The sequence below is a fragment of the Nerophis ophidion genome, linkage group LG01 (genome assembly GCF_033978795.1).
Source record: "Nerophis ophidion isolate RoL-2023_Sa linkage group LG01, RoL_Noph_v1.0, whole genome shotgun sequence".
Lineage (NCBI taxonomy): Eukaryota > Metazoa > Chordata > Actinopteri > Syngnathiformes > Syngnathidae > Nerophis > Nerophis ophidion.
In genome coordinates, this window is record NC_084611.1 from 89,557,453 (window position 1) to 89,585,399 (window position 27,947).

At 40.8% G+C, this 27,947-nt stretch overlaps 4 protein-coding genes and 1 long non-coding RNA gene across 7 annotated transcripts; 4 read left to right on the forward strand and 1 right to left on the reverse strand.

Annotated features, from left to right (window-relative positions):
* Positions 1-812: 812 nt before the first annotated feature.
* On the forward strand, positions 813-3,858 carry LOC133561643 (uncharacterized). Its single transcript, XM_061915065.1, has 4 exons — positions 813-895; positions 2,117-2,455; positions 2,785-3,018; positions 3,100-3,858. Exons 1-4 carry the CDS (start codon positions 850-852, stop codon positions 3,588-3,590), a joined length of 1,110 nt encoding a protein of 369 aa, XP_061771049.1. The 5' UTR covers positions 813-849; the 3' UTR covers positions 3,591-3,858.
* Positions 3,859-4,970: 1,112 nt separating this feature from the next.
* On the forward strand, positions 4,971-15,552 carry LOC133561648 (B-cell receptor CD22-like). Of its 3 annotated transcripts, none has more exons than XM_061915086.1 (5): positions 4,971-5,198; positions 6,912-7,196; positions 12,107-12,197; positions 12,412-12,469; positions 12,535-15,552. In XM_061915086.1, the coding sequence occupies exons 1-5, from the start codon at positions 5,024-5,026 to the stop codon at positions 12,583-12,585; spliced, it is 660 nt and encodes a 219-aa protein (XP_061771070.1). In that variant the 5' UTR covers positions 4,971-5,023; the 3' UTR covers positions 12,586-15,552. The 3 variants fall into 3 exon arrangements, with proteins under 3 accessions (XP_061771070.1, XP_061771079.1, XP_061771063.1); XM_061915095.1 differs by having other exon boundaries at positions 12,538-15,552; XM_061915079.1 differs by having other exon boundaries at positions 12,412-15,552.
* On the reverse strand, positions 14,859-16,679 carry LOC133561671 (uncharacterized). The gene is made up of 2 exons (XR_009808754.1): positions 16,001-16,679; positions 14,859-15,401 (listed from the first exon to the last, which is right to left on the reverse strand). It is a non-coding gene; the product is annotated as an uncharacterized LOC133561671 (long non-coding RNA).
* A 1,958-nt stretch (positions 16,680-18,637) lies between these two features.
* LOC133561838 (uncharacterized) lies at positions 18,638-21,573 on the forward strand. The gene is made up of 5 exons (XM_061915472.1): positions 18,638-18,706; positions 20,068-20,406; positions 20,736-20,969; positions 21,051-21,401; positions 21,485-21,573. The coding sequence occupies exons 1-5, from the start codon at positions 18,661-18,663 to the stop codon at positions 21,571-21,573; spliced, it is 1,059 nt and encodes a 352-aa protein (XP_061771456.1). The 5' UTR covers positions 18,638-18,660.
* Positions 21,574-21,629: 56 nt separating this feature from the next.
* LOC133561905 (B-cell receptor CD22-like) lies at positions 21,630-23,233 on the forward strand. Its single transcript, XM_061915593.1, has 3 exons — positions 21,630-21,880; positions 22,499-22,783; positions 22,848-23,233. Exons 1-3 carry the CDS (start codon positions 21,676-21,678, stop codon positions 23,231-23,233), a joined length of 876 nt encoding a protein of 291 aa, XP_061771577.1. The 5' UTR covers positions 21,630-21,675.
* The last annotated feature ends 4,714 nt before the right edge of the window (positions 23,234-27,947 follow it).

A 27,947-nucleotide genomic window follows, 5' to 3' on the forward strand; every position in this document is an offset into this window, starting at 1 on the left:
TTTTGGTTATGTTCTGCTGGTTTTTGGACTGTTTTAGTTCCTGTTTGCGCACCCTGGTTTGTTTTAGTTTCCATGACAACTCATTGGTTTCACCTGACTCATTTGGACTCACGCACCTGTTGTCAATCACACCATTTGAGCCTGTAGTTGCCAGGTAGTCGGCCTGGCGACACTGACATCATTCATGCTCTGCACTAATGATACACCCCTGCTACTCTGTTTTTGCGCTGTCTATGCCATAGATTCATGCTCTGTATTTTATGCCAAGTAAGTTTTGTTTTTTCATGTCCATAGTTTATGTTATAGTATTAGTTTTTTTTTGTGCCTCCGCTGTGAGCGCTTTTTGTTTATACTTTTAATTGTAGAAATGAAAAGATGTCATTACCTTCACGTGGTGTCCAGTCAAGTCGCTTTGCACCACGGGAAAACAAACCGCACCATAGTCCACGTCTTGACAGTGTCGTGTTTGTGCTCCTACAGAAACCAGATCACAACAAAAAACATATTTTTCACCCCATTTTTTTCCCATTTCAACACATTTTTTTCGAAAAGGCTCCATGAAACCACCAGGGCGCCGCTCAAGAGCCGCATGTGGCTCTAGAGCCGCAGGTTGCTGACCCCCGCCTTAACGCCTCAGGCATGTTTTTAAAAGTGCGTTGAAGTTCTTAGAGGAACCTGCAACGAAAATAACACAGAAAAGTGCATTTCATGAGTGGGTTTTATTCCTGCATGTCAATAAGATAAAGAAGAAGAAGGCCACTTCTTCTTCTTTATTTCTTTGAACGTCATGACCACTTCCTTCTTGCGACCTGTGGACGCACACATTTCTACTTGTTCACTTACTCCAATATGAGTCTGAAGACCGGGTTGGTGGTCCTCCTTCTCTGCATGCCAGGTACTAAACATCTACTTTTTGATTTGGTTAAATTCCTGACTCTGATTGATAAAACATTGCTTTCCTACATAGACTCTCTGCATGTATATATATATATATATTTTTTACCAGTAATGTCAGCTAAATGTGCACATTTTCAGTGAAACATTCTTAATTAACATAATTCATGAAGGAAAAGAAACTATAAAAGGACAAACTTTCAAGCTAATTCATGTTGCGTCTGCTCTGAAGTGGACTTTTTGACGTGCAAGTTGAGAATTGTGCTCACACACTTCCTGAGATAGTCAACATCTTCTCAGTCATTGCAATCAAGTGTTAAGCGGCCAACAGGCGTGGAGGAAAGAAGCAAATGTTCATATTAAGTATATATATATATATATATATATATATATATGTAAATATATATATATATATATACATGCCTTAAGGAAGGGCTCATATTTTTGAGCACCAAGGCAAACATTTTCTTTCGGGGCAAATATATATATATTTATATATAAATTATCGTGTTAATTTTAAATGTGCTCAAAATTTTCAAAAGCTACTGTTGTGTCTGACCAGCTTTTCCTCCCAGGGAATTTAAGTCACTGGTCAATCCCAAGTTCTTTCGGTGACATATATGCTGAGTAAGAAGGACCATCAAGACAGAGTAGAAATATTATCTAGTTTTACTGAAGCTACAGGAGAACAGCCCAGACAATATTCACTATGCTAGGTAAAACAGTGTTGGAGTGTGAACGCGACGCCATCATTCAATTTGGAATATCTCCTAAAAAATGTTCTGGGTTCTAGATCTATATATTTAAAGACAAATATTTGTGTTTTTGTTCAGAAATAATATCAGCCTGTCAGATTTTTTTTTGTGATGCCTTTATATATATTTTTACATTTTTAAAGAGAGAAGTATTTTTTAAGTTATATACATTTACATGTACTAAGTACATTATTTTTGTAACAGCCCGATAAGCAGCACGGTTAAAGTATTAGTAATATATCTGAATGAAGTAGTCATCTTTATTGTCAGTTAGCACATGCCTAAAATATGACACAACTCTTAAGTCCTTTGGCTGAATTAGAACCACTGAATATGTTTACACTAAATAATCTGATTAGTCGACTAAACTTTAAAATAATTGAATTGAATTAAATAATTATTAGTTGTGATGTGTGAAGTACTTGATGAAGTATTTGATGAAGTACTTGTGATGTTGTGTGTTTCAGGGCTGCTCAGTGCTGAGTGGGGGGGGACCTATACTGAGAAGGAGATCTGTGCATTTAAAGGATCCACTGTAAAGCTTCAGTGCAAATTTAAGTTCCCGCCCACAGAAGACGGGCGTGAGATCAAGGTCAAGGAAACATTTTGGTTCACCAAAGCTTCGCCTGAAGATCTGAGACTGGACCCTGAGTACTTTGGTGGTGTGCAGTCTGAGTGTCATGGCAACATCTGCAGTCTGACCATCGCAGACGTGAGACGGACTGACGACTACACGTTCAGATTCACAACTGACCATTCCAGAGGAGACTTCATCGTCACGCCTGGTGTCAAAGTGACCGTCACTGGTACTGCTTTCCATGAAACACATTTCCACCAAACTCAGTCTAGTTTGAGGTCAGGAAGTCCAAGTGCTGATTGTCTGCTGTGAGTAGGCGGGGCCAACCACAGTGACATCTTCTTTTTGCTCTTCTTCACATTCTGGAAATGACCATTTGCTGAGTCTGAGTCTGCACTGAGTCTGACTTACTACAACTGTACTTGGTACCCTGACCAGTTATTTTAGTACCTTTCACAACTTATGAGACCAGAAACTGATCCAAACTGTACTGGCTTTGGTGGAAGTGGAGAATAGGACTTTTATTTTGAAATGATTTAAGTTCTCCTTTCATTCCAGATCTGAAAGTAGAAGTGTCTTCAAGTCCTAGGTATGAAGATGACAAATATTGGTATGATCTGAAGTGTGTCAGCGACACCTGCAGTCTTAGGTCTCCTTCTTCATACGTCTGGTATAAGAATGGAGAGAAAATCCAAAATGCAAAGTCCCAAGTGTACACAGTAGAGCATGACTCCAAAAACAGTTACTCCTGTGCTGTGAGAGGACACGAGCAAGCTGTGTCTCCTCCAGAGTGTGAGTGGACTCTTCAGTCTTCTGCTGCACGTCACATGTAACTTTGTGCTGACTCAGCTCAATGCTTCTTCTGTCTTTCAGGTGTGGTGTACAGCTCATGTAAGGTGGTGGTTTACCACAAGAGACACATCTGTGCCATCCAAGGATCATCAGTGGACATTACCTGTGAATACACGAGCTATGAATATACCAAGAACAAACTCTGGTTCCGTACAAATTCTAGTCACTGGAGGAACCCCTCCATGACTGAAGATCTGCAGTCAGACCCTCAGTATGAAGGTCGTCTTGAGTTACCTTCAGAGTCTTATAAAAAAAGCACACTGAGAATAAAACATGTGAGGCAGAGTGATTCTGCCGAGTACCGCTTCAAATTCACCACTAATGATGGTTTTGAATGGAGGAGTATTTTACCTGGAAGCACCTTGACAGTCGCAGGTATGAACACACCTGACCAAACATGCCCAATAATACAACTATATTACAATGAATACTTTGGATTAGATTACAAAATAGATATATTATGTACAATACTGTATATTACATTATGTTTGATTGTTTTGCCAAGTCACTAATCTTTTCTAGTGTTTGAATGCGGGTCAGATGTAATTTTACTTTGAAATACTGTATTTCCTTGAATTGCCACCGGGGCGCTAATTAATTTAAAACCTCTTGTCACTCCGGCACTTACCAAAGGCATGCAGTAAAAATATGAGTGTAATGTAAGGATTCAATCATGAAAAGCACATTTAATAAAAATAACGTTATTATGGTCTTACCTTATAAATGAAGTCCATGCGCAGCTCCTTCTGATTAAAAGCATTGATAACTTGTTTATAGAAGTCTTCCTTATCTTTCTTCAGTTTTAAAAGTCTCTCTGTCTCGATGGAAATCTTCCTTTATTACCTCCTGCTTCGATTGAAAGTCCAGTTTAGAAAACTGCTATCAGACCACTGCTATCTGTTAGCCTGGCTCCTCAAGTGCGGGGGCGACGACAGAATTACCCTCGGACAACTCCCCTTCCCGTTCTGCTCCGTGGGTGATCTCTTTATCCCACCTCTGCCACCAGGAAGTGTTATTGTATAAATAATACACTGGGTATTTAGGACTGGAACATGCTTTATTTCAACCCGGTTGTTTACATAGCCAGCATAGGAGTGTTACATCCTAAAAGTTCCGTCCCACACCCGCCGCGTAAAATCCATCCCAGCACAATTCACGTCACTCATTTTTCACTTCTTCTGCAGCCGAGTAGTCGCAAGAAGGATTACTAGCGCCCTCTACCACCAGGAGGCGGGAGTCATTTAATGACTCATATTTGACACACGCAGCTATGGTATTGTGACTGTCTCAAGCCGCTGTCTTGTGGGTTCCCAGGAACACCAAGGAAGGACATGGCTTGATCAGTTTGTCTCTGTTTATTTTTCAATCGCTCGCCGACACCGCCTCCTCGCCGCTATCTTGGGCCGGGCTCCAGCATGCCCTGCCTGTCTTTCGGACAGTCGGCTCCACCTCTCCACAGCTATATTAATAAAACATAGCTGCTTACTGTTCTTTTTAGCATACCGGTATTCAATAGGTTGGACCTTAAATCCTACTGAATAGCTCTTAATCTTCTTCCCTTTATGCGATTTCAAATTACCGGTATTGAAATCAGCCTCCTCCATTTTGACGTCACAAGTTTGACCCGGCGGTAATATTAAGCATGCGCTAATTATTTTGCGAAGCGAGTTTGACCCGGCAGTAATTCAAGGCAGGCGCGTACTATATGCCCTGCGGCAATTCAAGGAAATACAGTAAGTCAGCAGCCAATCACAAGAAGGCTGTGGGCTGCAAACTGGACTTTGGACAGTGGTGTTCCAGATGAAGCAGTCATGTGTGTATGTTGTGTGACTTGCATCTCCAATCAATATTAATATGACATCTTTCATGTTTGCTCCTCTGGCCTCCAGCTGTGCAGGTGCAGGTGATATCAGTCAGAGTTGAAGATTCTCACCTTGTTGCACAAATGTTGTGTCACACAAGCTGCCTTCTAGAAGCTCCTTTGTCTTTTGAGTGGCAGAAGAATGGATTGTATATAAAGTCTGGATCCAAACTAGAAGTCACCTTGTCACCTGGAGACTACATCACCTGTGCTGCACGACAACAACAACATCAACATATCAGCATCTCTCCTCCCCTGTGTGAGTGCTTCTTTCTTCTGGAACAACACAAATCTTTCTCGTTTCTATTCCAATTACAAAGTCCTAAACAACACAAACAAATTGCAATGACCTCCCAGCTGATGAACACGTTTAGCCAGCTGGCAGAAGCAGCAACCAGTCAACACATTTGTTTTTATTCCTGCTTACGTCACACTTGTTGCTAGGTAGACTTCATAGGGCGCTGTGACGGACAGGGAGAGTCGGCAGAAAAACAACACTTTAAAGGCCAACTGAAAGCCACTACTAGCGACCACGCAGTCTGATAGTTTATACATCAATGATAAAATATTAACATTGCAACACATGACAATACGGCCTTTTTAGTTGACTAAATTGCAATTTTAAATTTCCCGCGAGTTTCTTGTTGAAAACGTCGCGGAATGATGACGCATACGCGTGACGTCACGTGTAAGGGGGACGTATTAGCGTAGCACCAAACACGGCTAAAAGTCGTCTCTGTTCATGGCATGATTACACAGTATTTTGGACATCTGTGTTGCTGAATCTTAAGCAATTTGTTCATTTAATAATGGACAATATAAAGAACAAACCTGTTAGGGGAAAGCGGTGGATTGCAGCTGTCTTTAGCACCGAGACACAGCCGGTGTTTCTTTCTTTGTTGTGAAGCAGAGCGGTCAAGCGAACATGTTTTCTCTATGTCAACCAGCATGTTTTTGTATGGGGAAATTGTGATATATATCTTACCGGAGACATCAGTGGATTATTCATCATCCAGCAGCAGCTGTGAGCTTAGCTTCTCAGCTTCCCTCTGAGACATTGTGTGTTCACCGCAGCCATCCGACCTTGAAGTATGTCTTTACAATCTTTAAAATCTCACTAAAACACTATTAAAACAATAAGCAGATAAGGGATTTTCCATAATTATCCTAGTAAATGTGTCTAATTACATCTGAAACGCTCACACTGCCCTCGCCCGGAGCCGTCGCTTTTTTTTTTTTTTTTCCTAGTCCTTCAATATCAATATCCTAATTCACGAATCTTTCATCCTCGCTCAAATTAATGGGGAAATTGTCGCTTTCTCGGTCCCAATTGCTCTTAATGCTGGAGGCTCCCATTAAAAACAATGTGAATATGTGTGGAGCCCTGCAACTCGTGACGTCACGTGCACATACTTCCGGTAAAGGCAGGGCTTTTCTATTAGCGACCAAAAGTTTCAAACTTTATCGTGGATGTTCTCTACTAAATCCTTTTCAGCAAAAATATGGCAATATCGCGAAATGATCAAGTATGACACATAGAATGGACCTGCTATCCCCGTTTAAATAAGAACATCTCATTTCAGTAGGCCTTTAATTATTATGAGGCAATAACCTTTCATTGGATCACACTAAATGTTTGAATAAAACAATAAAATGTTTTATTTCTACGAATAGATACTAATTAAATGAGAAGTTTTTTGTGTGAAGTATGTATATTACACAGATATTATACGTACATCATGCGTGTATGTTTGGACTTTGGGGTCCCCCTGTGGTCTGGCATTAGTGCAAAGTGAGGCAGTGAGCCACCAGATCCAGCAGATGGCGCTGCATGTGTACTGTGATGCACTGTCAAGTGTAATGTGCACTGGCGCCTTGGTGGAGGTCTGCTGCTGCTTTACTGACTCATGTTTTGTCTGTGCTGAAAAGAAGAAGAAGGTGTTTGTTTAAAACTTCTTTGTTCTTCCTCCAGATGTTCTGAAAAGACCCTCAGTGTCTCTGAGTCATGCTGGTGACATATTGGAGGGTCGTCCCCTGACACTGACCTGCGACATCGACAACTTTGACAACTCCTCAGCAACAGTTGATTACTGCTGGTCCAAGAAGAAGAATGTGTTTTCAGATGATGAAGTCCTCAGTAAAGGTCGACAACTGGTCTTCAAGTCCTTCAAGTCTTCAGACTCAGCAGAGTATTGGTGTACTGTGGAGAACCAGCTGGGGAAGAAGACATCAGAACCCGTTCGCATTGACGTCCAACGTGAGTACATATCTTAGATATATGTGGTGACACTGATGAGGACAACGTCCTGTCCCTCAGATCTTGCAAGATGGTCCTCTTTGTCCGTCAGTCCGTTTTATGTCATTGTTAAGGGACAGTTGGTTAATCTGACCTGAAGCAGCGATGCTAACCCGGCCGCCAGCTACACCTGGTACAAGGACAACCAAACTCTAACCCAAAAAACACAGAACCATTACAGTTTTACCTCCGTCCAACTTGAAGATGCTGGAACATTCCACTGCATGTCTAAGAATAAACATGGACGTGTTGACTCTTCATCAGTCATCATAAACCTCCAACCTAAGTACCAAGGTCTGACATGGACGTACAGTACTCAACCGACATCGACTCAATCCAACATGGAGGTCTAGTGTAGGTACCGAAGTCCAATATGGACATCCCCTGTCCAACATGGATTTCTAATTCAGGTACCCAAGTCCAACATAGATGTCCTCAGTCCAAGATGGTGGTTCTCAGTCCAACATAGAGGTCAATTTTAAGTACCAAAGTCCAACGTGAATGTTCTCTTTCAACATTGAGGTCCAGTTTACGTACCAAGTTAAACATGGATGTGCTCAGTCCAACATGAAGGTCTTCTGTCCAACACTGAGTTACGGCTTGAATACCCAAGTGCCCCCCGCGCCGCCCGATGGTTTGTCGGCCTGCAGAACTGTGTTCCAGGTGTGGGAAAATCGGTAGGCTCCTTCATGCCGTTGTACAGTCTTTGGGACCTGCTTCCTGATTTCAACCGCCTCTTTGATCCACCGGTGGAACTTGTTGCTTTCTGTTCTGATGACCTTGGTCACATCACAGTCCATAAGGTGGTTCTCTCTCTTTCAGTGTCTTAAAATGGCTGATTTCATGTTTTCCTGCATTGCTTTCTTTCTTGTTGCCACTTCACTATGTTACTTAGAAGTTACGTTGTTTGGAACAATTGGAACACGAACTGTCCCGCTTCCGAGCCCATCCAAGATTCACGGTATGTTGCTAGGTTAAAGAGTTGTGCCTGCAAGACTGGGAGTTTAAAACTCAATCCCGACAAAAAACGTGGGGAGGATTATAAGTAAAGCAAGAAATGCATTGGTGAGGGAAAGAATACGTTGAGCGCCAAAAAAGATAAACATCGAAGAGCAGCTACCCGGAAAAAGGAGTGGATTTGAACAATGTTACGCCCTGGACATGGAGACCGAAAGGATCCTAAATGAACATCTACAATGTGAGCACGAGAAGGACTTTAAAATAACGAAACATCGTCGCATCAGAAAACCTGAGAAGCTAACCTCAGTAAGATTAGAGGAAAACCTTGAAAACACAAAGAAATGGGTGACCAACCTCACAGAACGCAAACTAACAGAAACGGAGAGCAGTGTGTTGGCTTGTGGCCTAAACTGCACCACAACCCCGATAAACATTCAATACGGGGATTTCAAAAGAGATAGCATGTCACTAAATAACAAAGCAAGGTGACAACCTGGTTTGCGCAACAAGGTGGCGGGGATACTAGGATCTGCCAAAATGACACACAAAAACAAAAACACTAGTAAGGAAACATTGAAGGCTATACAGTCAATAGCTAAAGACAAAAGTGCTACCCGCAGACAAGAGTAGACCTACGGTCATCATGGACACTACATAAAACAAATGATAGTCATTCTGGAGGATAAAGACACATATAAAGTATTAAAAATGGACCCTACAGAGGAAAAAAAGAAAAAATTGAATAGTCTACTAAAGCCACCAGTAGACAAGGGGCTTTAGCTCTGGTTGAAATAATAAAACCTCTCCTGGGCCAGACAAAGTAACACTGTAATAATTAAACACAATCAAATGAGATACTTATGTCACATGATGTAGTCTCTCTGTTCACAAAACCACCAGTGGATGTCACAATAAGCATAGTACGGAACCGCCTGCAAGCAGACTCAACAGTCGGTCAAAGAACAGTCCAGTACACAGTCCAGTTGCTAACGTTTGTAACCAAGTCCACATATTTTGAGTTCAGAGGGATTGTGTACGGACAAAAGGTGGGGTTTTCCACAGGGGACCCTCACTCAGCCATCATGAGTGGTTTCTAAATGGAGGAACTGGAGGCCAAAGCCATCGCCACCGCGCCTGAGGGATGTAGGCTGTCCCTCTGGATTCGTTATGTGGACGACATCTTGGAGGGAAATAAAAAAGACTCACAGAACATTTAAACACCACAGACTGAACTGGAAACATTAAATTCACTCATGAAGAGGAAAAGTGCAGATCCATTGCCTTCCTGGACATGAAAATCCACAATATTAAAGATGCTAGCATCAAGATTAAAATATACCAAAAGCCATGGACATCAGAACACCCCACAACACACAAACTATCACTAGTCCGTACCCTATATGACCACACTAAGGTCATCACAGACGACCAAGACAAAGAGGAGCAGGCGAATCCTACAAGGCAGGCGCTTAAAGCCTGCAACTACCCCAACTTGGCCATGAACAAAGGTGAGAGAGACCTCCACCCCAGATCACACCTCACTCCTACCCACTTCTCCAATGTGGGCTGGCTCAGGATGGAGGACAGAGTCAAACAACTTGCACTGAGCCTAGTCTATCATTTCCGCTACACCTCCCTGATACCGAAGTACATGTCAAACTACTTCCAGAACGTAAATGACCGCCATAACCACAACACCAGGGGGAGCTCCACAAACCACGTTAAACCCAGATTCCGATCAAACAAAGGTCTTCACTCATTCTCTTTCAATATATAGAATGCACTCCCAACAGGTGTAAAAGAAAGTGCATCTCTATCCTCCTTCAAAACCGCACTAAAACAACACCTCCAGGCAACTTCAACCCTAGACGAACACCCTCCCTCCTCCACATCCCACTTCTGCGGATTGTAAATAATCAAAAGTAAATAATCAAATGTATATACTTGTTCTTATGCTTTCTGAACTCACTATGTTCACCACTCGCTGTACATATCCTACTAAGTCAGACCTACACTGTTTCAATGTCCATTTCTCTGACGGTGCAATTGTTGATGACTGAAGTACTGATGTCAACCAAACCTAACCTCCCGGATTGTAAATAATGTAAATAATTCAATGTATATACTATGATGATTAACTTGTATGATGACTGCATTATGTTGATAGTATATATTTGTACCATGAATTGATTAACGTGGACTCCGACTTAAACAAGTTGAAAAACTTCTTCGTGTGTTACCATTTTACTGGTCAATTGTACGGAATATGTACTGTACTATGCAATCTACTCATAAAAGTTTCAATCAATCAATCAATGCAGGGAATTCTGGGAATTTGTTCGGTGGTGTTTATGTTGTGTTGCGGTGCAAACGTTCTCCCAAAATGTGGTTGTCATTGTTGTTTAGTGCGGTTTCACTATATGACACATGTTTATGACCGTGTTGGCGTTGTTCATACGACCACTCTTAGTGTGACATGTATGGCTGTTGAATAATTATGCCCTTTGTTCTCTTGTGAGTAGAATGTTCGAAGTAAAGATGTTTGTCTTTCCGGTCAATGATCAAGACCTATCCTGACTTTATCAATTATAGGCCACTTGACTGTGATGTGCTGCCCTGTGCACGGTAGCTATCGGAAGAATGTATAGCTATCACTCGTCCTACAGGGGTGACAATTGAAATAAATGTACTTGATATGTCTCAATGGAGACAAGAATTAGTGATTTTGAAGTACTGACAACCCTGCTGACTGCGGACAGACGTTAGCTACTGATGAGGGCGGTCCCATTTTTCCGCCTCCCTTCTTCTCCCTGCTTGCTGTCTTTGTTTCGTCCTGTCTACACTTTTTTTAAGCATCTTTCTTTGCGCTGATCTCCAAATCTAAACATCAGACATGGAAATGATCAGCTGGACTCTCGACTCAATTGACAAAATCTTTTCGACGAGGAAAAGATGTTCTGGTTAACCAGACTGCCCTGATGGAACCATTGCTGCGGGGTACGTGAGAGATTCCTGGGATAAATGGAGAATCATGTGCCTCTCAGTTCTTTCCATCGAGGACGTGGAAGACATCTACCTATTTGGAACCGTGATCGCGGGGCACCTTCTGATTGGGCTGGGCATTGCTCTAGTGTATCGTCAAATTCGTAAGACGATGGCAGCCACTCAAGGAGCCCAAAAGCTGTTTGTCGCAATGGAAGGATTGGGCCGGGCTGTGGGATCACAGTCTGGGGCGATTTCTGAACTGAATCGAAAGACGGATCACATCATGGAAAAGCTGGTTGACAGGGAAAAATTAGATATGATGGCCGGCATGGAATGAAACAGACAGGCCATTGTAATGTCTGTTTGCGGGAAAACCAAATCCGAAACTACGATTTGACTCCCTGGAATGGCCTTGATGCAACAACAGGAGCAGGCTGTTCTGAAAACATCACCCCCAAGGACTCCTCAAACGCTTTTGACCTTCCTCCCTCCTCAACGACATCTGGAGTCGAACTTCCGCTTGCATGTAGAACGGCCCCAGGCCTATGAACACTACATTAACACACCCAAGACAATGGGCATATGCACACAAACACACCCAGCCCTACCCCACGTCTTCACCACCGCTTGATTCCCCTTGGGGTGACGGACGGCTGGCAGCGCTTTGTAGCAGCAGTTGACCTCCGGGGTCCCAATTCCCCCTCCTCTGTTGCGAGTTTTCGTGATCATATGTAACATGTTTATGTGTGCATGGCATGGAGGCATGGGGACCGGTACTTTTTAAAGGTGGTACAGTACCGAATATGATTCATTAGTATTGCAGTACTACACTAATACCGGTATACCGTACAACCTTAATAAATATCTTGAGTACTGTACATCACATCTGTGTCTCCTGAAGACATCTACTGTATGTCCATGTGTAGGAATGTCCTGGAGAACGATAAACATCATCAGGCTGTTCTGTTCTGCTGTTGTGGTCGTGGGCATCTTGATCATACTGACTCTGGAATTCAGGTAAAAAGTAGGACTGTCACAATGAACACGTTATTGCAGATTAATCCATCATCATTAATCTGATTGATCATTGTAACAAAATTAACCCACAAGCAGAAATGTTATTTTGGAAAAACGGATCATGTTTTGGTTAACATGAACATGATGCTAAAGGTGTTTACTGGTTTACTTTACTGGACAAGCTCAGCAGGTCTTATTTATTTTCCAAACGCAGGACGACAACGTCTCCCTCATCCACCGCAAATCCAAATGAGCTCGTCCAGCCTGCAGAGGTGACATCTTGTTGGTTCTGGTGTCATGAATCCAGTCTCACTGTCATCATGTGTCCTCTTGTCAGCAGCTGGATGATGGCGACTATGACGATATTGATGCAGAAGACGCGCTGTGACGCCCATCGTGACAAAGTTGTTTTAAAATAGTCCTATTTTCACTTCCCGTGTTGGAATGTCTAACACTGAGAGAAAAGAATACAAATACTTTACTTATGCACAGACAAAGGAACAGAGGATAACCCTCCGAACCGCCGAGCATGGCGTTATAATCGATAATATAATTGACATTTGTGGTCTTACAGAAATACATGAACCCACACATCGGCAATACAATTGATGTGGTTCTGGTTCGGGGTGTTGCCACTTTTGAAGTACTTCTGTGCATCAAAGTCAACCCTTACCTCATAAAATTTGAAGTTCTGACTAGTTGTCAATATTCTGATAATAACCAATGCTTTAGCAATCGTAGAATTAGTGTTGCTAAAACCACAACTCACTCTGGTACTCAATAATGGCAGCGTTCCACAATAATGTGGACTCTTATCGATAGACTTACCAACGATTTTAATGTTGACTTTAATGCCATTGATAACTTAGCACCGCTAAAACTGAAAAAGGCCCCTAAAAGGCACACCCCCTGGTTCACAGAAGAAACCAGAGCTCTTAAACTATCATGCAAAAAGCTAAATTGCAAATAACGTGCGACTAAACTCGAGGTTTTCCATCAAGCATGGAGTGATGAATTAACAACTTATTAACACACGCATACCTTAACTAAAACTAAATATTACTCCAATTTGACCTGCCTAAAAAGAAAAGGTCCTAAATATTTGTTTAACACAGTAACATCGCTAACTCAACAAATGTTTATTTTTTCCCAGTAGCTCCACCCACTCGGCTGATGACTTTATGAATTTAATGTACCAATAAAATTGAGTTCATTTGGAAGTAGATTAAGGACAAAATGTCCCAGCTCCGACTAGGTTCTATAAACGCAGATACAAATGTATGCAACAGGGCAAATGCTTTCCAAAATAATATCTCATCTTTTTGAAGAAGTAACGTCAGAAGAACTCTTGCGACTCGTTAATAGGACAAAACAAACACCATGTCGACTCGACCCACTTCCTGGGAAACACATCAAGGAGATGTTTGTAAAATAAGGACCATCAGTACTAAATATTATTAACTTGGCATTCTCCTCTGGTACTTTTCCCTTAGCATTCAAAACAGAAGTTATTCATCCTTTGCTTAAAAGACTTAACCTCGATTCTGACCTCCTGTTAAACTACCGGCCAGTGTCGCACCTCTCCTTTATCTCTAAAATCTTCCAAAAAATTGTTGCAAAAACCGCTAAATGAATAATTATCGTTTAACAACCTTTGTGAACCATTTCAGTCTGGGTGGACTACTCTTCAATGCATCAGTTTGTGATGTCCCGGCAATGTCGATTAGTCTACATGCCAGGTGTTGTCTTCCCAATGACCCGGGCTCTTACATTATCATAAATGTCACAATTAAATGAGTGTACTCACACGGCATCCATTGCAGCCGGTCACCCAGGAGGGCGGCCCCCCCACATCTGCGGTCCCTTCCCAAAGTTTCTTCTTTTTGTCATCCCAGGCTTTTGGAGTTTTTCAGGGTTTTGGGAGTATGGGTTCAGATCTGGGGATATCATAGTGGTTTTTGAAGCCTTTTGAGAGACTTAAGGGCAATGACAGTAATAATTCATTGGACAAACAGAGTCAAAAAACAATGTCATTGAAATGATCCATTTTACATTTATTGTAATTGGACAGAAAGTGGATCAGGTTTCTTGACACTTAGATGTAAAAGAGAAATTGTTCATTCCAAACTGCGGACTTCCTTGCTCTCCGCTAGCCGGGAACTTAGCTGCGGGAGTGGTGGGTGAGGTACAACATTCAACCTATCAAGATTAAACTCAGAACCCGCAGTTCAAATGTAAAAAAAAAAAAAATATCTGACTAGAAAGTATTGTTTTGGTTAATATAGGTTAAAATTAGAGTTGGTCAATATGGTGAAAAAAAACATATTAAGATACGATGTATGTATATAAATGAAATCATGTTTAAATGTTAGAATTGTTAGTAAGTTGACTGGGACACCGGCTGTTGGTGGTCCAGTCTGAAGCTAGCAGAGGTCCAGACCGAACTTCAGCTAGCTTCAGACAGGACCTCCTGCTGGCTTCAGACTGAACAACCTACAGCCGACGTCCCGGATGACTTCCGCCTTGGCCTACTATCTTCAGATTTTGGTGCTTTGTTTCCTGTTAATTATTGTTCAAATTTGTCACTTTTGGGGTTTAAATAAATGTTTGTATACAGTTAAATGTTAGAAAAAGTGTGTAAATTGTGTGTGAATTATCAAAAAACTTTCAGATCTCTTTTATTTAATTGAGTAGTTGAGAGCTGTCCTTCTTCAACCAAGCAAGGTCTTGGGGAATTCCGCTGTGTACATTGGAATGCGACGAGAGGGGTTTTCTTTTGTCCTCAAAGACCTGCCGAAGCCGAGACCAGGAGGAGCTCGGGCCCGAGGCATCGTCTTTCTTTTGTCTTCAATGTGACCGACAACAGTGACTGTGTGTATGCTCCCCATTCCTGTTTTGACATGTGTTGTTGCGTAAACATTGAATATCTAAATAAAAGAGGAGACGAAAACCTTTTCGTCAGAACTTGGTGCAGGAACTGTGAAAGGTGTACAGAGGCCATGTCTCTCCTCAGATCTGAGTCCAAATTTAACTCTGTCTCTGTTTGATTCTTTGCCTTTTTGTCTTGTTTAATAGATGTCAACAGTGTTTGAACCTGACAGTTTACAACTGCGTGCCTTGCCATCCTCGGTTGGAAAGTCCGGTTTACAAAGGTTACATTACCTTCACCTGAGGCGGGTGTGACAGCATTCTCCACTTTCTTTCCTTGAAGAAGAAGAAAAAGAAACAATTACTTATTGTTTTATTGAAGTTTTTTATTCTGGTTATGATTAGATGTCCATCACAATATACTGTATACATGTGTTGTTTAAATTGTTATAAATATATGATCAGTATCGTCTTTAACAGGAAATACTTTGCATCCCTAATAAAATAAAAGATAATAACTTTGGTGTCTTTCTGTTTCAGGCTGACATTAACCATAAATATATATCTGTATAATATTAGTATCACTATTACTAATACAGTGCTACAAACTTACTATTAAATTAAAAGTACGTTAGCAGATGAAGAAAATTGTTGTGAAGAGAAAAAGAGGAAGGAAGAAAAAAATAAGAAGTCATTTAGTGGCAGTAAATCCATCTTTAACACCATCGTCATCATCATGGTAAACAACATGGAAGGAAGGATTTAAGGTAGAAGGATGAGCAGAAGAGAGATACAGAATGTTGCACACATGAGTTAGTAATTAATAATTGTCGTAAGATAAAGTTGGATGTGGAAAAAAAAAAGATAACAAGATTGTTGAGCAAAGACAGAATAAAACGGCGTCATGATGACGTCATCGCGGCTAGCACACTTACCCTCCATTCGGTCCTTTTGGCACTAAAAAAAGAGAGCCACGACCCCCACCAGCGCCCACAGCGTGGTACAGCAGGTCGTCGGCAAGGCGAAGGAGTGAGAAACCATGATTGTTGTCCCACAAAAAGAGGACTTTGTCGAGAAAGTGTTGTCAATTGGCGATGCTAGCTTAGCATCAGTGGCTACTGCCGAGCCCGCTTGTCACTGTAGCCCCGCCCACTAAGCCCAGGCGTCACGTGATTGGTTGTAAGGCAAGTGTTTGTGATTGGTCGAGCCGGCTGCCATTCAGTGTTATATAAAAAAAAAACGAGCAGAATAATCGTTTAATCCGCATTCTAATGCTAATAAGTGTATTTATATTTGAATCTTCAACATCAGATTAGAGTTTGCCGTCAAAGTTTGTCAATTTGAATATAATTTATGACATTTATCACGTTTGGAATTGCATATTAGCTGAGTGTGATCCAATCCAATCCACTTTATTTAAATAGCACATTTAAACAACAATAACGTTTCCAAAGTGCTGCACAGCCATGTTAAAAACAATATTTAAAAACAAAAAACAAAAAAAAAACATTATGCTCCACCAATGACTGAATAAAACAAAAAATAAATAAAAATAAAACCAATAAAAACAAATATGATTAAAAACTATTTTAAAGGGTAAAATCAATTAAAACAGTAAAATAAAAATCAATTGTGATGTATTATTATTTCCTATGAATGACAAAATTGATTTGGTGAATTTACAAAAAACATATATGTGTATGTTCAAACATCTACCTTGTGTGAGGTTGAAAAGTAGAACTTGAAATAGAAACACGTGTTGGTGTTATTAAGATTTGTGTGCTAATGAGTGACATCTTAAAGCCCTCTTTTGCTTGCCTTAAAGCAGGGGTCGGCAACCAGAAATGTTGAAAGAACCATATTGGACTACAAATACAAAAAAGTAATCTGTCTGGAGCCGCAAAAATGAAAAGACTTATAAAAGTGTTATAATGATGGCAACACATGATGTAAGTGGCTCATTAGCTATACTAGCCTACTATCAAAATGTGTGTCAGGCTGACGCAAATCTACGTTGACAGAAATGTTGAAATGTAATATTTATTCTACACATTTTTACAACATTGGAAAACATTAGTAAAACTCCTGGCAACTGACCAAAGGTATAGCTGTGTGTGTCCAAGTTAAAGGAAACAACAGGCTGTCTTCTTCTAATGAATTTATTACAATCTTTACAAGCTGGGTCACGTTTGCTGTGGTCTGGAACAACATGGCACACAAACAACTATCAGAAATGCGGCCAAGATTACATACAGATAACGTGTCATGAGACATGGAAAAATAAACTAAATACACAGAGGACATAAGTAAAGGATATTAAATATACCTACAAACAAGGCATAATGATGCAATATGTACATACAACTAGCCTAAATAGCATGTTAGCATCGATTAGCTTGCTGTCAGGCAGTGACCAAATATGCCTGATCAGCACTCCAACAAGTCAATAACACCAACAAAGCTCATCTTTGTGCATTCACGCACAGCATAAAACGTTTGGTGGACAACATGAGACGAAGAAGGAGTGGCATAAACACGTCCTTCTGTGGCGGCGTCGGAAAAAGTTGTACATGTAAACCAACTGTTGAGTCAAAGTCCAGACAACGGTGAGTTTAAGTGCCGCTGAAATTAGTAGGACCAAATGGTGCTTGCCAATGAAGCACAAACAAAAACATTTTAAAAGGTGGGCTTTCTAACAATTAGGGAAGTTTGTGTCTGTCATGATCTTTGGTTTGTGATCATGTTTTGGTTATGTTCTGCAGGTTTTTGTACTGTTTTACTTCCTGTCTGCGTACCCTGGTTTGTTTTAGTTTTCATGACAACTCATTGGTTTCACCTGACTCATTTGGACTCACGCACCACTCAATCACACCATTGTTATTTAAGCCTGTTGTTGCCAGGTAGTCGGCCTGGCGACACTGACATCATTCATGCTCTGCACTAATGATACACCCCTGCTACTCTGTTTTTGCGCTGTCTATGCCATAGATTCATGCTCTGTATTTTATGCCAAGTAAGTTTTGTTTTTTCATGTCCATAGTTTATGTTATAGTATTAGTTTTTTTTTGTGCCTCCGCTGTGAGCGCTTTTTGTTTATACTTTTAATTGTAGAAATGAAAAGATGTCATTACCTTCACGTCGTGTCCAGTCAAGTCGCTTTGCACCACGGGAAAACAAACCGCACCATAGTCCACGTCTTGACAGTGTCGTGTTTGTGCTCCTACAGAAACCAGATCACAACAAAAAACATATTTTTCACCCCATTTTTTCCCCATTTCAATACATTTTTTCGAAAAAGGCTCCATGGAGCCACCAGGGCGCCGCTCAAGAGCCGCATGTTGCTCTAGAGCCGCGGGTTGCTGACCCCCGCCTTAACTCCTCAGGCATGTTTTTAAAAGTGTGTTGAAGTTCTTAGAGGAACCTGCAACGAAAATAACACAGAAAAGTGCATTTCATGAGTGGGTTTTATTCCTGCATGTCAATAAGATAAAGAAGAAGAAGGCCACTTCTTCTTCTTTATTTCTTTGAACGTCATGACCACTTCCTTCTTGCGACCTGTGGACGCACACATTTCTACTTGTTCACTTACTCCAATATGAGTCTGAAGACCGGGTTGGTGGTCCTCCTTCTCTGCATGCCAGGTACTAAACATCTACTTTTTGATTTGGTTAAATTCCTGACTCTGATTGATAAAACATTGCTTTCCTACATAGACTCTCTGCATGTATATATATATTTTTTTTTTACCAGTAATGTCAGCTAACTGCGATGAGGTGGCGACTTGTCCAGGGTGTACCCTGCCTTCCGCCCGATTGTAGCTGAGATAGGCGCCAGCGCCCCCCGCGACCCCGAAAGGGAATAAGCGGTAGAAAATGGATGGATGGATGTCAGCTAAATGTGCAATTTTTCAGTGAAACATTCTTAATTAACATAATTCATGAAGGAAAAGAAACTATAAAAGGACAAACTTTCAAGCTATTTCATGTTGCGTCTGCTCTGAAGTGGACTTTTTGACGTGCAAGTTGAGAATTGTGCTCACACACTTCCTGAGATAGTCAACATCTTCTCAGTCATTGCAATCAAGTGTTAAGCGGCCAACAGGCGTGGAGGAAAGAAGCAAATGTTCATATTAAATATATATATATATATATATATATATATATATATATATATACATATTTTATATATATATACACATGCCTTAAGGGAGGGCTAATATTTTTGAGCACCAAGGCAAACATTTTCTTTCGGGGCAAATATATATATATTTATATATAAATTATCGTGTTAATTTTAAATGTGCTCAACATTTTCAAAAGCTACTGTTGCGTCTGACCAGCTTTTCCTCCCAGGAAATTTAAGTCACTGGTCAATCCCAAGTTCTTTCGATGACATATATGCTGAGTAAGAAGGACCATCAAGACAGAGTAGAAATATTATCTAGTTTTACTGAAGCGTCAGGAGAACAGCCCAGACAATATTCACTATGCTAGGTAAAACAGTGTTGGAGTGTGAACCCGACGCCATCATTCAATTTGGAATATCTCGTAAAAAAATGTTCTTGGTTCTAGATCTACATATTTAAAAACAAATATTTTTGTTTTTGTTCATAAATAATATTATCCTGTCAGCTTTTTATTACGTGATGTATCTATCTGTATTTTTACATTTTCATAGAGAGAGGTATTTTTCAAGTTATGTACATTTACATGTACTAAGTACATTATTTTTGTAACAGCCCGATAAGCAGCACGGTTAAAGTATTAATAAATATTTCTGAATGAAGTAGTCATCTTTATTGTCAGTTAGCACATGCCTAAAATATGACACAACTCTTAAGGGCTTTGGCTGAATTAGAACCACTGAATATGTTTACACTCAATAATCTGATTAGTCAACTAATCTTTAAAATAATTGAATTGAATGAAATAATTATTAGTTGTGATGTGTGAAGTACTTGATGAAGTATTTGATGAAGTACTTGTGATGTTGTGTGTTTCAGGGCTGCTCAGTGCTGAGTGGGGGGGGACCTATACTGAGAAGGAGATCTGTGCATTTAAAGGATCCACTGTAAAGCTTCAGTGCTACCTTAAGTTCCCGCCCACAGAAGGCGGGCGTGAGATCAAGGTCAAAGAAACATTTTGGTTCACCAAAGATCCAAAGGAAGATCCGAGACTGGACCCTCAGTACTTTGGTGGTGTGCAGTCTGAGTGTCATGGCAACATGTGCAGTCTGACCATCGCAGACGTGAGACGGAGTGACGAGTACACGTTCAGATTCACAACTGACCATTCCAGAGGAGACTTCATCGTCATGCCTGGTGTCAAAGTGACCGTCACTGGTACTGCTTTCCATAAAACATATTTCCACCAAGCTCAGTCCAGTTTGAGGTCTGGAAGTCCAAGTGCTGATTGTCTGCTGTGAGTAGGCGGGGCCAACCACAGTGACATCTTCTTTTTGCTCTTCTTCACATTCTGGAAATGACCATTTGCTGAGTCTGAGTCTGCACTGAGTCTGACTTACTACAACTGTACTTGGCACCCTGACCAGTTATTTTAGTGCCCTTAACAGCATATGAGAACAGAAACTGATCCAAACTGTACTGCCTTTGGTGGAAGTGGAGTTTAGGACTTTTATTTTGAAACGATTTAAGTTCTCCTTTCATTCCAGATCTGAAAGTACAAGTGTCCTCAAGGCCCAGGTATGAAAATGGCAAACATTGGTATGATCTGAAGTGTGTCAGCGACACCTGCAGTCCTAGGTCTAATTCTTCATACGTCTGGTATAAGAATGGAGAGGAAATCCAAAATGCAAAGTCCCAAGTGTACACAGTAGGGCATGACTATGAAAATAGTTACTCCTGTGCTGTGAGAGGACACGAGCAAGCTGTGTCTCCTCCAGAGTGTGAGTGGACTCTTCAGTCTTCTGCTGCACGTCACATGTAACTTTGTGCTGACTCAGCTCAATGCTTCTTCTGTCTTTCAGGTGTTGTGGACTGGTTTTGTAACAAGGTGGTTTACCACAAGAGACACATCTGTGCCATCCAAGGATCATCAGTGGACATTACCTGTGAATACACGAGCTATAGAAATACCCTGACACAATTCTGGTACCGTACAAATTCTAGTCACTGGAGGAACCCCTCCATGACTGAAGATCTGCGGTCCGACCCTCAGTATGAAGGTCGTCTTGAGTTACCTTCAGAGACTACTAAAAAAAGCACACTGAGAATAAAAGATGTGAGGCAGAGTGATTCTGCCGAGTACCGCTTCAAATTCACCATTGATGGTTTTGAATGGAGGAGTACTTTACCTGGAAGCACCTTAACAGTTGCAGGTATGAACACACCTGACCAAACATGCCCAATAATACAACTATATTACAATGAATACTTTGGATTAGATTTGAATGCGGGTCAGATGTAATTCTGTTTAGAAAAAAGTCAGCAGCCAATCACAACAAGGCTGTGGGCTGCAAACTGGACTTTGGACAGTGGTGTTCCAGATGAAGCAGTCATGTGTGTATGTTGTGTGACTTGCATCTCCAATCAATATTAATATGACATCTTTCATGTTTGCTCCTCTGGCCTCCAGCTGTGCAGGTGCAGGTGATGTCAGTCAGAGTTGAAGATTCTCACCTTGTTGCACAAATGTTGTGTCACACAAGCTGCCTTCCAGAAGCTCCTTTGTCTTTTGAGTGGCAGAAAAATGGAGTGAATATAAAGTCTGGAACCAAAGTAGAAGTCACCTTGTCACCTGGAGACTACATCACCTGTACTGCACAACATCAACATATCAGACTCTCTCGTCGCCTGTGTGAGTGTTTCTTTCTTCTGGAACAACACAAATCTTTCTCGTTTCTATTCCAACTACAAAGTCCTAAACAACACAAACAAATTGCAATGACCTCCCAGCTGATGAACACGTTTAGCCAGCTGGCAGAAGCAGCAACCAGTCAACACATTTGTTTTTATTCCTGCTTACGTCGCACTTGTTGCTAGGTAGACTTCATAGGGTGCTGTGACGGACAGGGAGAGTCGGCAGGAAAACAACACTTTAAATATTATGAGACATGAACCTTTCATTGGATCACTCTAAATGTTTGAATAAAGCAATTAAATGTTTTATTTCTATGAATAAATACTAATTAAATGAGAAGTTTTCTGTGTGAAGTATGTATATTACACAGATATACGTACATCATGCGTGTATGTTTGGACTTTGGGTCCCCCTGTGGTCTGGCATTAGTGCAAAGTGAGGCAGTGAGCCACCAGATCCAGCAGATGGCGCTGCATGTGTACTGTGATGCACTGTCAAGTGTAATGTGCACTGGCGCCTTGGTGGAGGTCTGCTGCTGCTTTACTGACTGATGTTTTGTCTGTGCTGAAAAGAAGAAGAAGGTGTTTGTTTAAAACTTCATTGTTCTTCCTCCAGATGTTCTGAAAAGACCCTCAGTGTCTCTGAGTCATGCTGGTGACATATTGGAGGGTCGTCCCCTGACACTGACCTGTGACATCGACAACTTTGACTACTCCTCAGCAACAGTTGATTACTGCTGGTACATGAAGAAGAATGTGTCTTCAGATGATGAAGTCCTCAGTAAAGGTCGACAACTGGTCTTCAAGTCCATCAAGTCTTCAGACTCAGCAGAGTATTGGTGTACTGTGGAGAACCAGCTGGGGAAGAAGACATCAGAACCCGTCCTCATTGATGTCCAATGTGAGTACATCTACGTCTTGAAGACGTGTGGTGACACAGATGAGGACAATGTCCTGTTCCTCAGATCCTCCCAGGCCGTCCTCTATGTCTATCCAGGAGGGACAATTCGGGACTATGAGCTGCAGCAGCGATGCTAACACAACCGCCAGCTACACCTGGTACAAGGACAACATGTCTTCTCCTCTGGCGTCAGGTCAGACGCTGACCATCAAAGACATCAGTCCAGGTCAGACGCTGACCATCAAAGACATCAGTCCAGGTCAGACGCTCGCCATCAGGAACTTCACAGAGCAGGGTGGCCATGATTACTACTGTGAGGCCAACAACAGCAGGGGGCGCCACATCATTGGTGTGCATGTGAGCGTAAATGGTAGGACACCTCATGTCCAAAACATATCTGTGTCTCCTGAAGACATCTACTGTATGTCCATGTGTAGGAATGTCCTGTAGAACAAGAAACATCATCAGGCTGTTCTGTTCTGCTGTTGTGTTCGTGGGCATCCTGATCTTGCTGACTCTGGAATTCAGGTAAAAAGTAGGACTGTCACAATGAACACGTTATTGCAGATTAATCCATCATCATTAATCTGATTGATCATTGTAACAAAATTAACCCACAAGCAGAAATGTTATTTTGTAAAAACGGATCATGTTTTTGTTAACATGAACATGATGCTAAAGGTGTTTACTGGTTTACTTTACTGGACAAGCTCAGCAGGTCTTATTTATTTTCCAAACGCAGGACGACAACGTCTCCCTCATCCACCGAGGATCCTTATGAGCTCGTCCAGCCTGCAGAGGTGACATCTTGTTGGTTCTGGTGTCATGAATCCAGTCTAACTGTCATCATGTGTCCTCTCTTCAGCAGCTGGACGATGGCATCTACGAGAACATTCATGTTTTAGAATAGTCATATTTTCACTTCCTGTGTTGGAATGTCTAACACTGAGAGAAAAGAATACAAATACTTTACTTATGCACAAACAAAAGAAACAGATGATAACCCTCCGACCCGCCGAGCATGGCGTTATAATCGATAATATAATTGACAAATGTGGTCTTACAGAAATACATGAACCCACACATCGGAACGGCAATACAATTGATCTGGTTCTGGTTCGGGGTGTTGCAACTTTTGAAGTACTTCTGTGCATCAAAGTCATAAAATTTGAAGTTCTGACCAGTTGTCAATATTCTGATAATAACCAATGCTTTAGCAATCGTAGAATGTGTGTTGCTAAAACCACAACTCACTCTGGTACTCAATAATGGCAGCGTTCCACAATGATGTGGACTCTTATCGATAGACTTACCAACCATTTTAATGTTGACTTTAATGCCATTGATAACTTAGCACCGCTAAAACTGAAAAAGGCCCCTAAAAGGCACACCCCCTGGTTCACAGAAGAAACCAGACCTCTTAAACTATCATGCAAAAAGCTAAATTGCAAATAACGTGCGACTAAACTCCAGGTTTTCCATCAAGCATGGAGTGATGAATTAACAACTTATTAACACACGCTTACCTTAACTAAAACTAAATATTACTCCAATTTGACCTGCCTCAAAAAAAGGTCCTAAATATTTGTTTAACACAGTAACATCGCTAACTCAACAAATGTTTATTTTTCCCCAGTAGCTCCACCCACTCGGCTGATGACTTTATGAATTTAATGTACCAATAAAATTGAGTTCATTTGGAAGTAGATTAAGGACAAAATGTCCCAGCTCCGACTAGGTTCTATAAACGCAGATACAAATGTATGCAACAGGGCAAATGCTTTCCAAAATAATATCTCATCTTTTTGAAGAAGTAACGTCAGAAGAACTTTTGCGACTCGTTAATAGGACAAAACAAACACCATGTCGACTCGACCCACTTCCTGGGAAACACATCAAAGAGCTGTTTTTAAAATATGGATCATAAGTACTAAATATTATTAACTTGGCATTCTCCTTAGGTACTTTTCCATTAGCATTCAAAACAGAAGTTATTTATCCTTTGCTTAAAAGACTTAACCTCGATTCTGACCTCCTGTTAAACTACCGGCCAGTGTCGCACCTCTCCTTTATCTCTAAAATCTTCCAAAAAGTTGTTGAACCACCGCTAAATGAATACTTATCATTTAACATCCTTTGTGAACCATTTCAGTCTGAGTGGACTACTCTTCAATTCATCAGTTTGTGATGTCCCGGCAATGTCGATTAGTCTACATGGCAGGTGTTGTCTTCCCAATGACCCGAGCTCTTACATTATCATAAATGTCACAATTAAATAAGTGTACTCACACGGCATCCATTGCAGCCGGTCACCCAGGAGGGCGGCCCCCCACATCCGCGGTCCCTTCCCAAAGTTTCTTCTTTTTGTCATCCCAGGCTTTTGGAGTTTTACAGGGTTTTGGGAGTATGGGTTCAGATCTGCGGATATCATAGTGGTTTTTGAACCCCTTTGAGAGACTTAAGGGCTATGACAGTAATAATTCATTGGACAAACCGAGTCCAAAAACAATGTCATTGAAATGATCTATTTTCCATTTATTGTAATTGGACAGAAAGTGGATCAAGTTTCTTGACACCTAGATGTAAAAGAGAAATTGTTCATTCCAAACTGCCGACTGCCTTGCTCTCCGCTAGCCGGGAACTTAGCTGCGGGGGTGGTGGGTGAGGTACAACATTCAACCTATCAAGATTAAACTCAGAACCCGCAGTTCAAATGTAAAAAAAAAATCATATCTGACTAGAAAGTATTGTTTTGGTTAAATCAGGTTAAAAATAGAGTTGGGCAATATGGTAAAAAAAAAGACATATTAAGATACGATGTATGTATATAAATGAAATCATTATTTTGTCATGTTTAAATGTTAGAATTGTTAGTAAGTTGACTGGGACACCGGCTGTTGGTGGTCCAGTCTGAAGCTAGCAGAGGTCCAGACCGAACTTCAGCTAGCTTCAGACAGGACCTCCTGCTGGCTTCAGACTGAACAACCTACAGCCGACGTCCCGGATGACTTCCGCCTTGGCCTACTATCTTCAGATGTTGGTGCTTTGTTTCCTGTTAATTATTGTTCAAATTTGTCACTTCTGGGGTTTAAATAAATGTTTGTATACAGTTAAATGTTAGAAAAATTGTGTAAATTGTGTGTGAATCATCAAAAAACTTTCAGATCTCTTTTATTTAATTGAGTAGTTGAGAGCTGTCCTTCTTCAACCAAGCAAGGTCTTGGGGAATTCCGCTGTGTACATTGGAATGCGACGAGAGGGGTTTTCTTTTGTCCTCAAAGACCTGCCGAAGCCGAGACCAGGAGGAGCTCGGGCCCGAGGCATCGTCTTTCTTTTGTCTTCAATGTGACCGAAAACAATGACTGTTTATATACTCCCCATTCCTGTTTTGCTGAGACCAGGACGAGCCCGGACCCGAGGCATCGTCTTCTTTTGTCTTCAATGTGACCGACAACAGTGACTGTGTGTATGCTCCCCATTCCTGTTTTGACATGTGTTGTTGAATAAACATTGAATATCTAAATAAAAGAGGAGACGAAAACCTTTTCGTCAGAACTTGGTGCAGGAACTGTGCAAGGTGTACAGAGGCCATGTCTCTCCTCAGATCTGAGTCCAAATTTAACCCTGTCTCTGTTTGATTCTTTGCCTTTTTGTCTTGTTTAATAGATGTCAACAGTGTTTGAACCTGACAGTTTACAACTGCGTGCCTTGCCATCCTCGGTTGGAAAGTCCGGTTTAAAAAGGTTACATTACCTTCACCTGAGGCGGGTGTGACAGCATTCTCCACTTTCTTTCCTTGAAGAAGAAGAAAAAGAAAAACTTGCTTAATGTTTTATTGAAGTTTTTTTATTCTGGTTATGATTACATTTCCATCACAATATACTGTATATATGTGTTGTTTAAATTGTTATAAATATATGATCAGTATCGTCTTGAACAGGAAATACTTTGCATCCCTAATAAAATAAAAGAAAATAACTTTGGTGTCTTTCTGTTTCAGGCTGACATTAACCATAAATATATATCAGTATAATATTAGTATCACTATTACTAATACAGTGCTACTAACTTACTATTAAATTAAAAGTACGTTAGCAGATGAAGAAAATTGTTGTGAATAGAAAAAGAGGAAGGAAGAAAAAATAAGAAGTCATTTAGTGGCCGTAAATCCATCTTTAACACCATCGTCATCATCATGGTAAACAACATGGAAGGAAGGATTTAAGGTAGAAGGATGAGCAGAAGAGAGATACAGAATGTTGCACACATGAGTTAGTAATTAATAATTGTCGTAAGATAAAGTTGGATGGGAAATAAAAAAGATAACAAGATTGTTGAGCAAAGATAGAATAAAACGGCGTCATGATGACGTCATCGCGGCTAGCACACTTACCCTCCATTCGGTCCTTTTGGCACTAAAAAAAGGGAGCCACGACCCCACCAGCGCCCACAGCGTGGTACAGCAGGTCGTTGGCAAGGCGAAGGAGTGAGAAACCATGATTGTTGTCCCACAAAAAGAGGACTTTGTCGAGAAAGTGTTGTCAATTGGCGATGCTAGCTTAGCATCAGTGGCTGCTGCCGAGCCCGCTTGTCACTGTAGCCCCGCCCACTAAGCCCAGGCGGCACGTGATTGGTTGTAAGGCAAGTGTTTGTGATTGGTCGAGCCGGCTGCCATTCAGTGTTATATATAAAAAAAAAAAGAGCAGAATAATCGTTTAATCCGCATTCTAATGCTAATAAGTGTATTTACATTTGAATCTTCAACATCAGATTAGAGTTTGCCGTCAAAATTTGTCAATTTGAATATAATTTATGACATTTATCACGTTTGGAATTGCATATTAGCTGAGTGTGATCCAATCCAATCCACTTTATTTATATAGCACATTTAAACAACAATAAAGTTTCCAAAGTGCAGCACAGCCATGTTAAAAACGATATTTAAAAAAAACAACAATATTATGCTCCACCAATGACTGAATAAAACAAAAAAATAAATAAAAATAAAACCAATAAAAACAAATATGATTAAAAACTATTTTAAAGGGTAAAATCAATTAAAACAGTAAAATAAAAATCAATTGTGATGTACTATTATTTCCTATGAATAACAAAATTGATTTGGTGAATTTACAAAAAACATATATGTGTATGTTCAAACATC

What these genes read in the sequence shown, in the direction of transcription:
- LOC133561643 (XM_061915065.1), top strand. Translation starts at nt 850, where the DNA reads ATGAGTCTGAAGACCGGGTTGGTGGTCCTCCTTCTCTGCATGCCAG. An exon ending in CCTCCTTCTCTGCATGCCAG is followed by an intron (nt 896 to 2,116) that starts GTACTAAACATC and finishes TGTGTGTTTCAG; the next exon opens with GGCTGCTCAGTGCTGAGTGG. An exon ending in AGCTGTGTCTCCTCCAGAGT is followed by an intron (nt 3,019 to 3,099) that starts GTGAGTGGACTC and finishes TCTGTCTTTCAG; the next exon opens with GTGTGGTGTACAGCTCATGT.
- LOC133561838 (XM_061915472.1), top strand. Translation starts at nt 18,661, where the DNA reads ATGAGTCTGAAGACCGGGTTGGTGGTCCTCCTTCTCTGCATGCCAG. An exon ending in TGTCAAAGTGACCGTCACTG is followed by an intron (nt 20,407 to 20,735) that starts GTACTGCTTTCC and finishes CTTTCATTCCAG; the next exon opens with ATCTGAAAGTACAAGTGTCC. An exon ending in AGCTGTGTCTCCTCCAGAGT is followed by an intron (nt 20,970 to 21,050) that starts GTGAGTGGACTC and finishes TCTGTCTTTCAG; the next exon opens with GTGTTGTGGACTGGTTTTGT.
- LOC133561905 (XM_061915593.1), top strand. Translation starts at nt 21,676, where the DNA reads ATGTCAGTCAGAGTTGAAGATTCTCACCTTGTTGCACAAATGTTGTGT. An exon ending in CAGACTCTCTCGTCGCCTGT is followed by an intron (nt 21,881 to 22,498) that starts GTGAGTGTTTCT and finishes TTCTTCCTCCAG; the next exon opens with ATGTTCTGAAAAGACCCTCA. An exon ending in CGTCCTCATTGATGTCCAAT is followed by an intron (nt 22,784 to 22,847) that starts GTGAGTACATCT and finishes CCTGTTCCTCAG; the next exon opens with ATCCTCCCAGGCCGTCCTCT.
- LOC133561648 (XM_061915079.1), top strand. Translation starts at nt 5,024, where the DNA reads ATGTTGTGTCACACAAGCTGCCTTCTAGAAGCTCCTTTGTCTTTTGAG. An exon ending in CAGCATCTCTCCTCCCCTGT is followed by an intron (nt 5,199 to 6,911) that starts GTGAGTGCTTCT and finishes TTCTTCCTCCAG; the next exon opens with ATGTTCTGAAAAGACCCTCA. An exon ending in CGTTCGCATTGACGTCCAAC is followed by an intron (nt 7,197 to 12,106) that starts GTGAGTACATAT and finishes GTCCATGTGTAG; the next exon opens with GAATGTCCTGGAGAACGATA.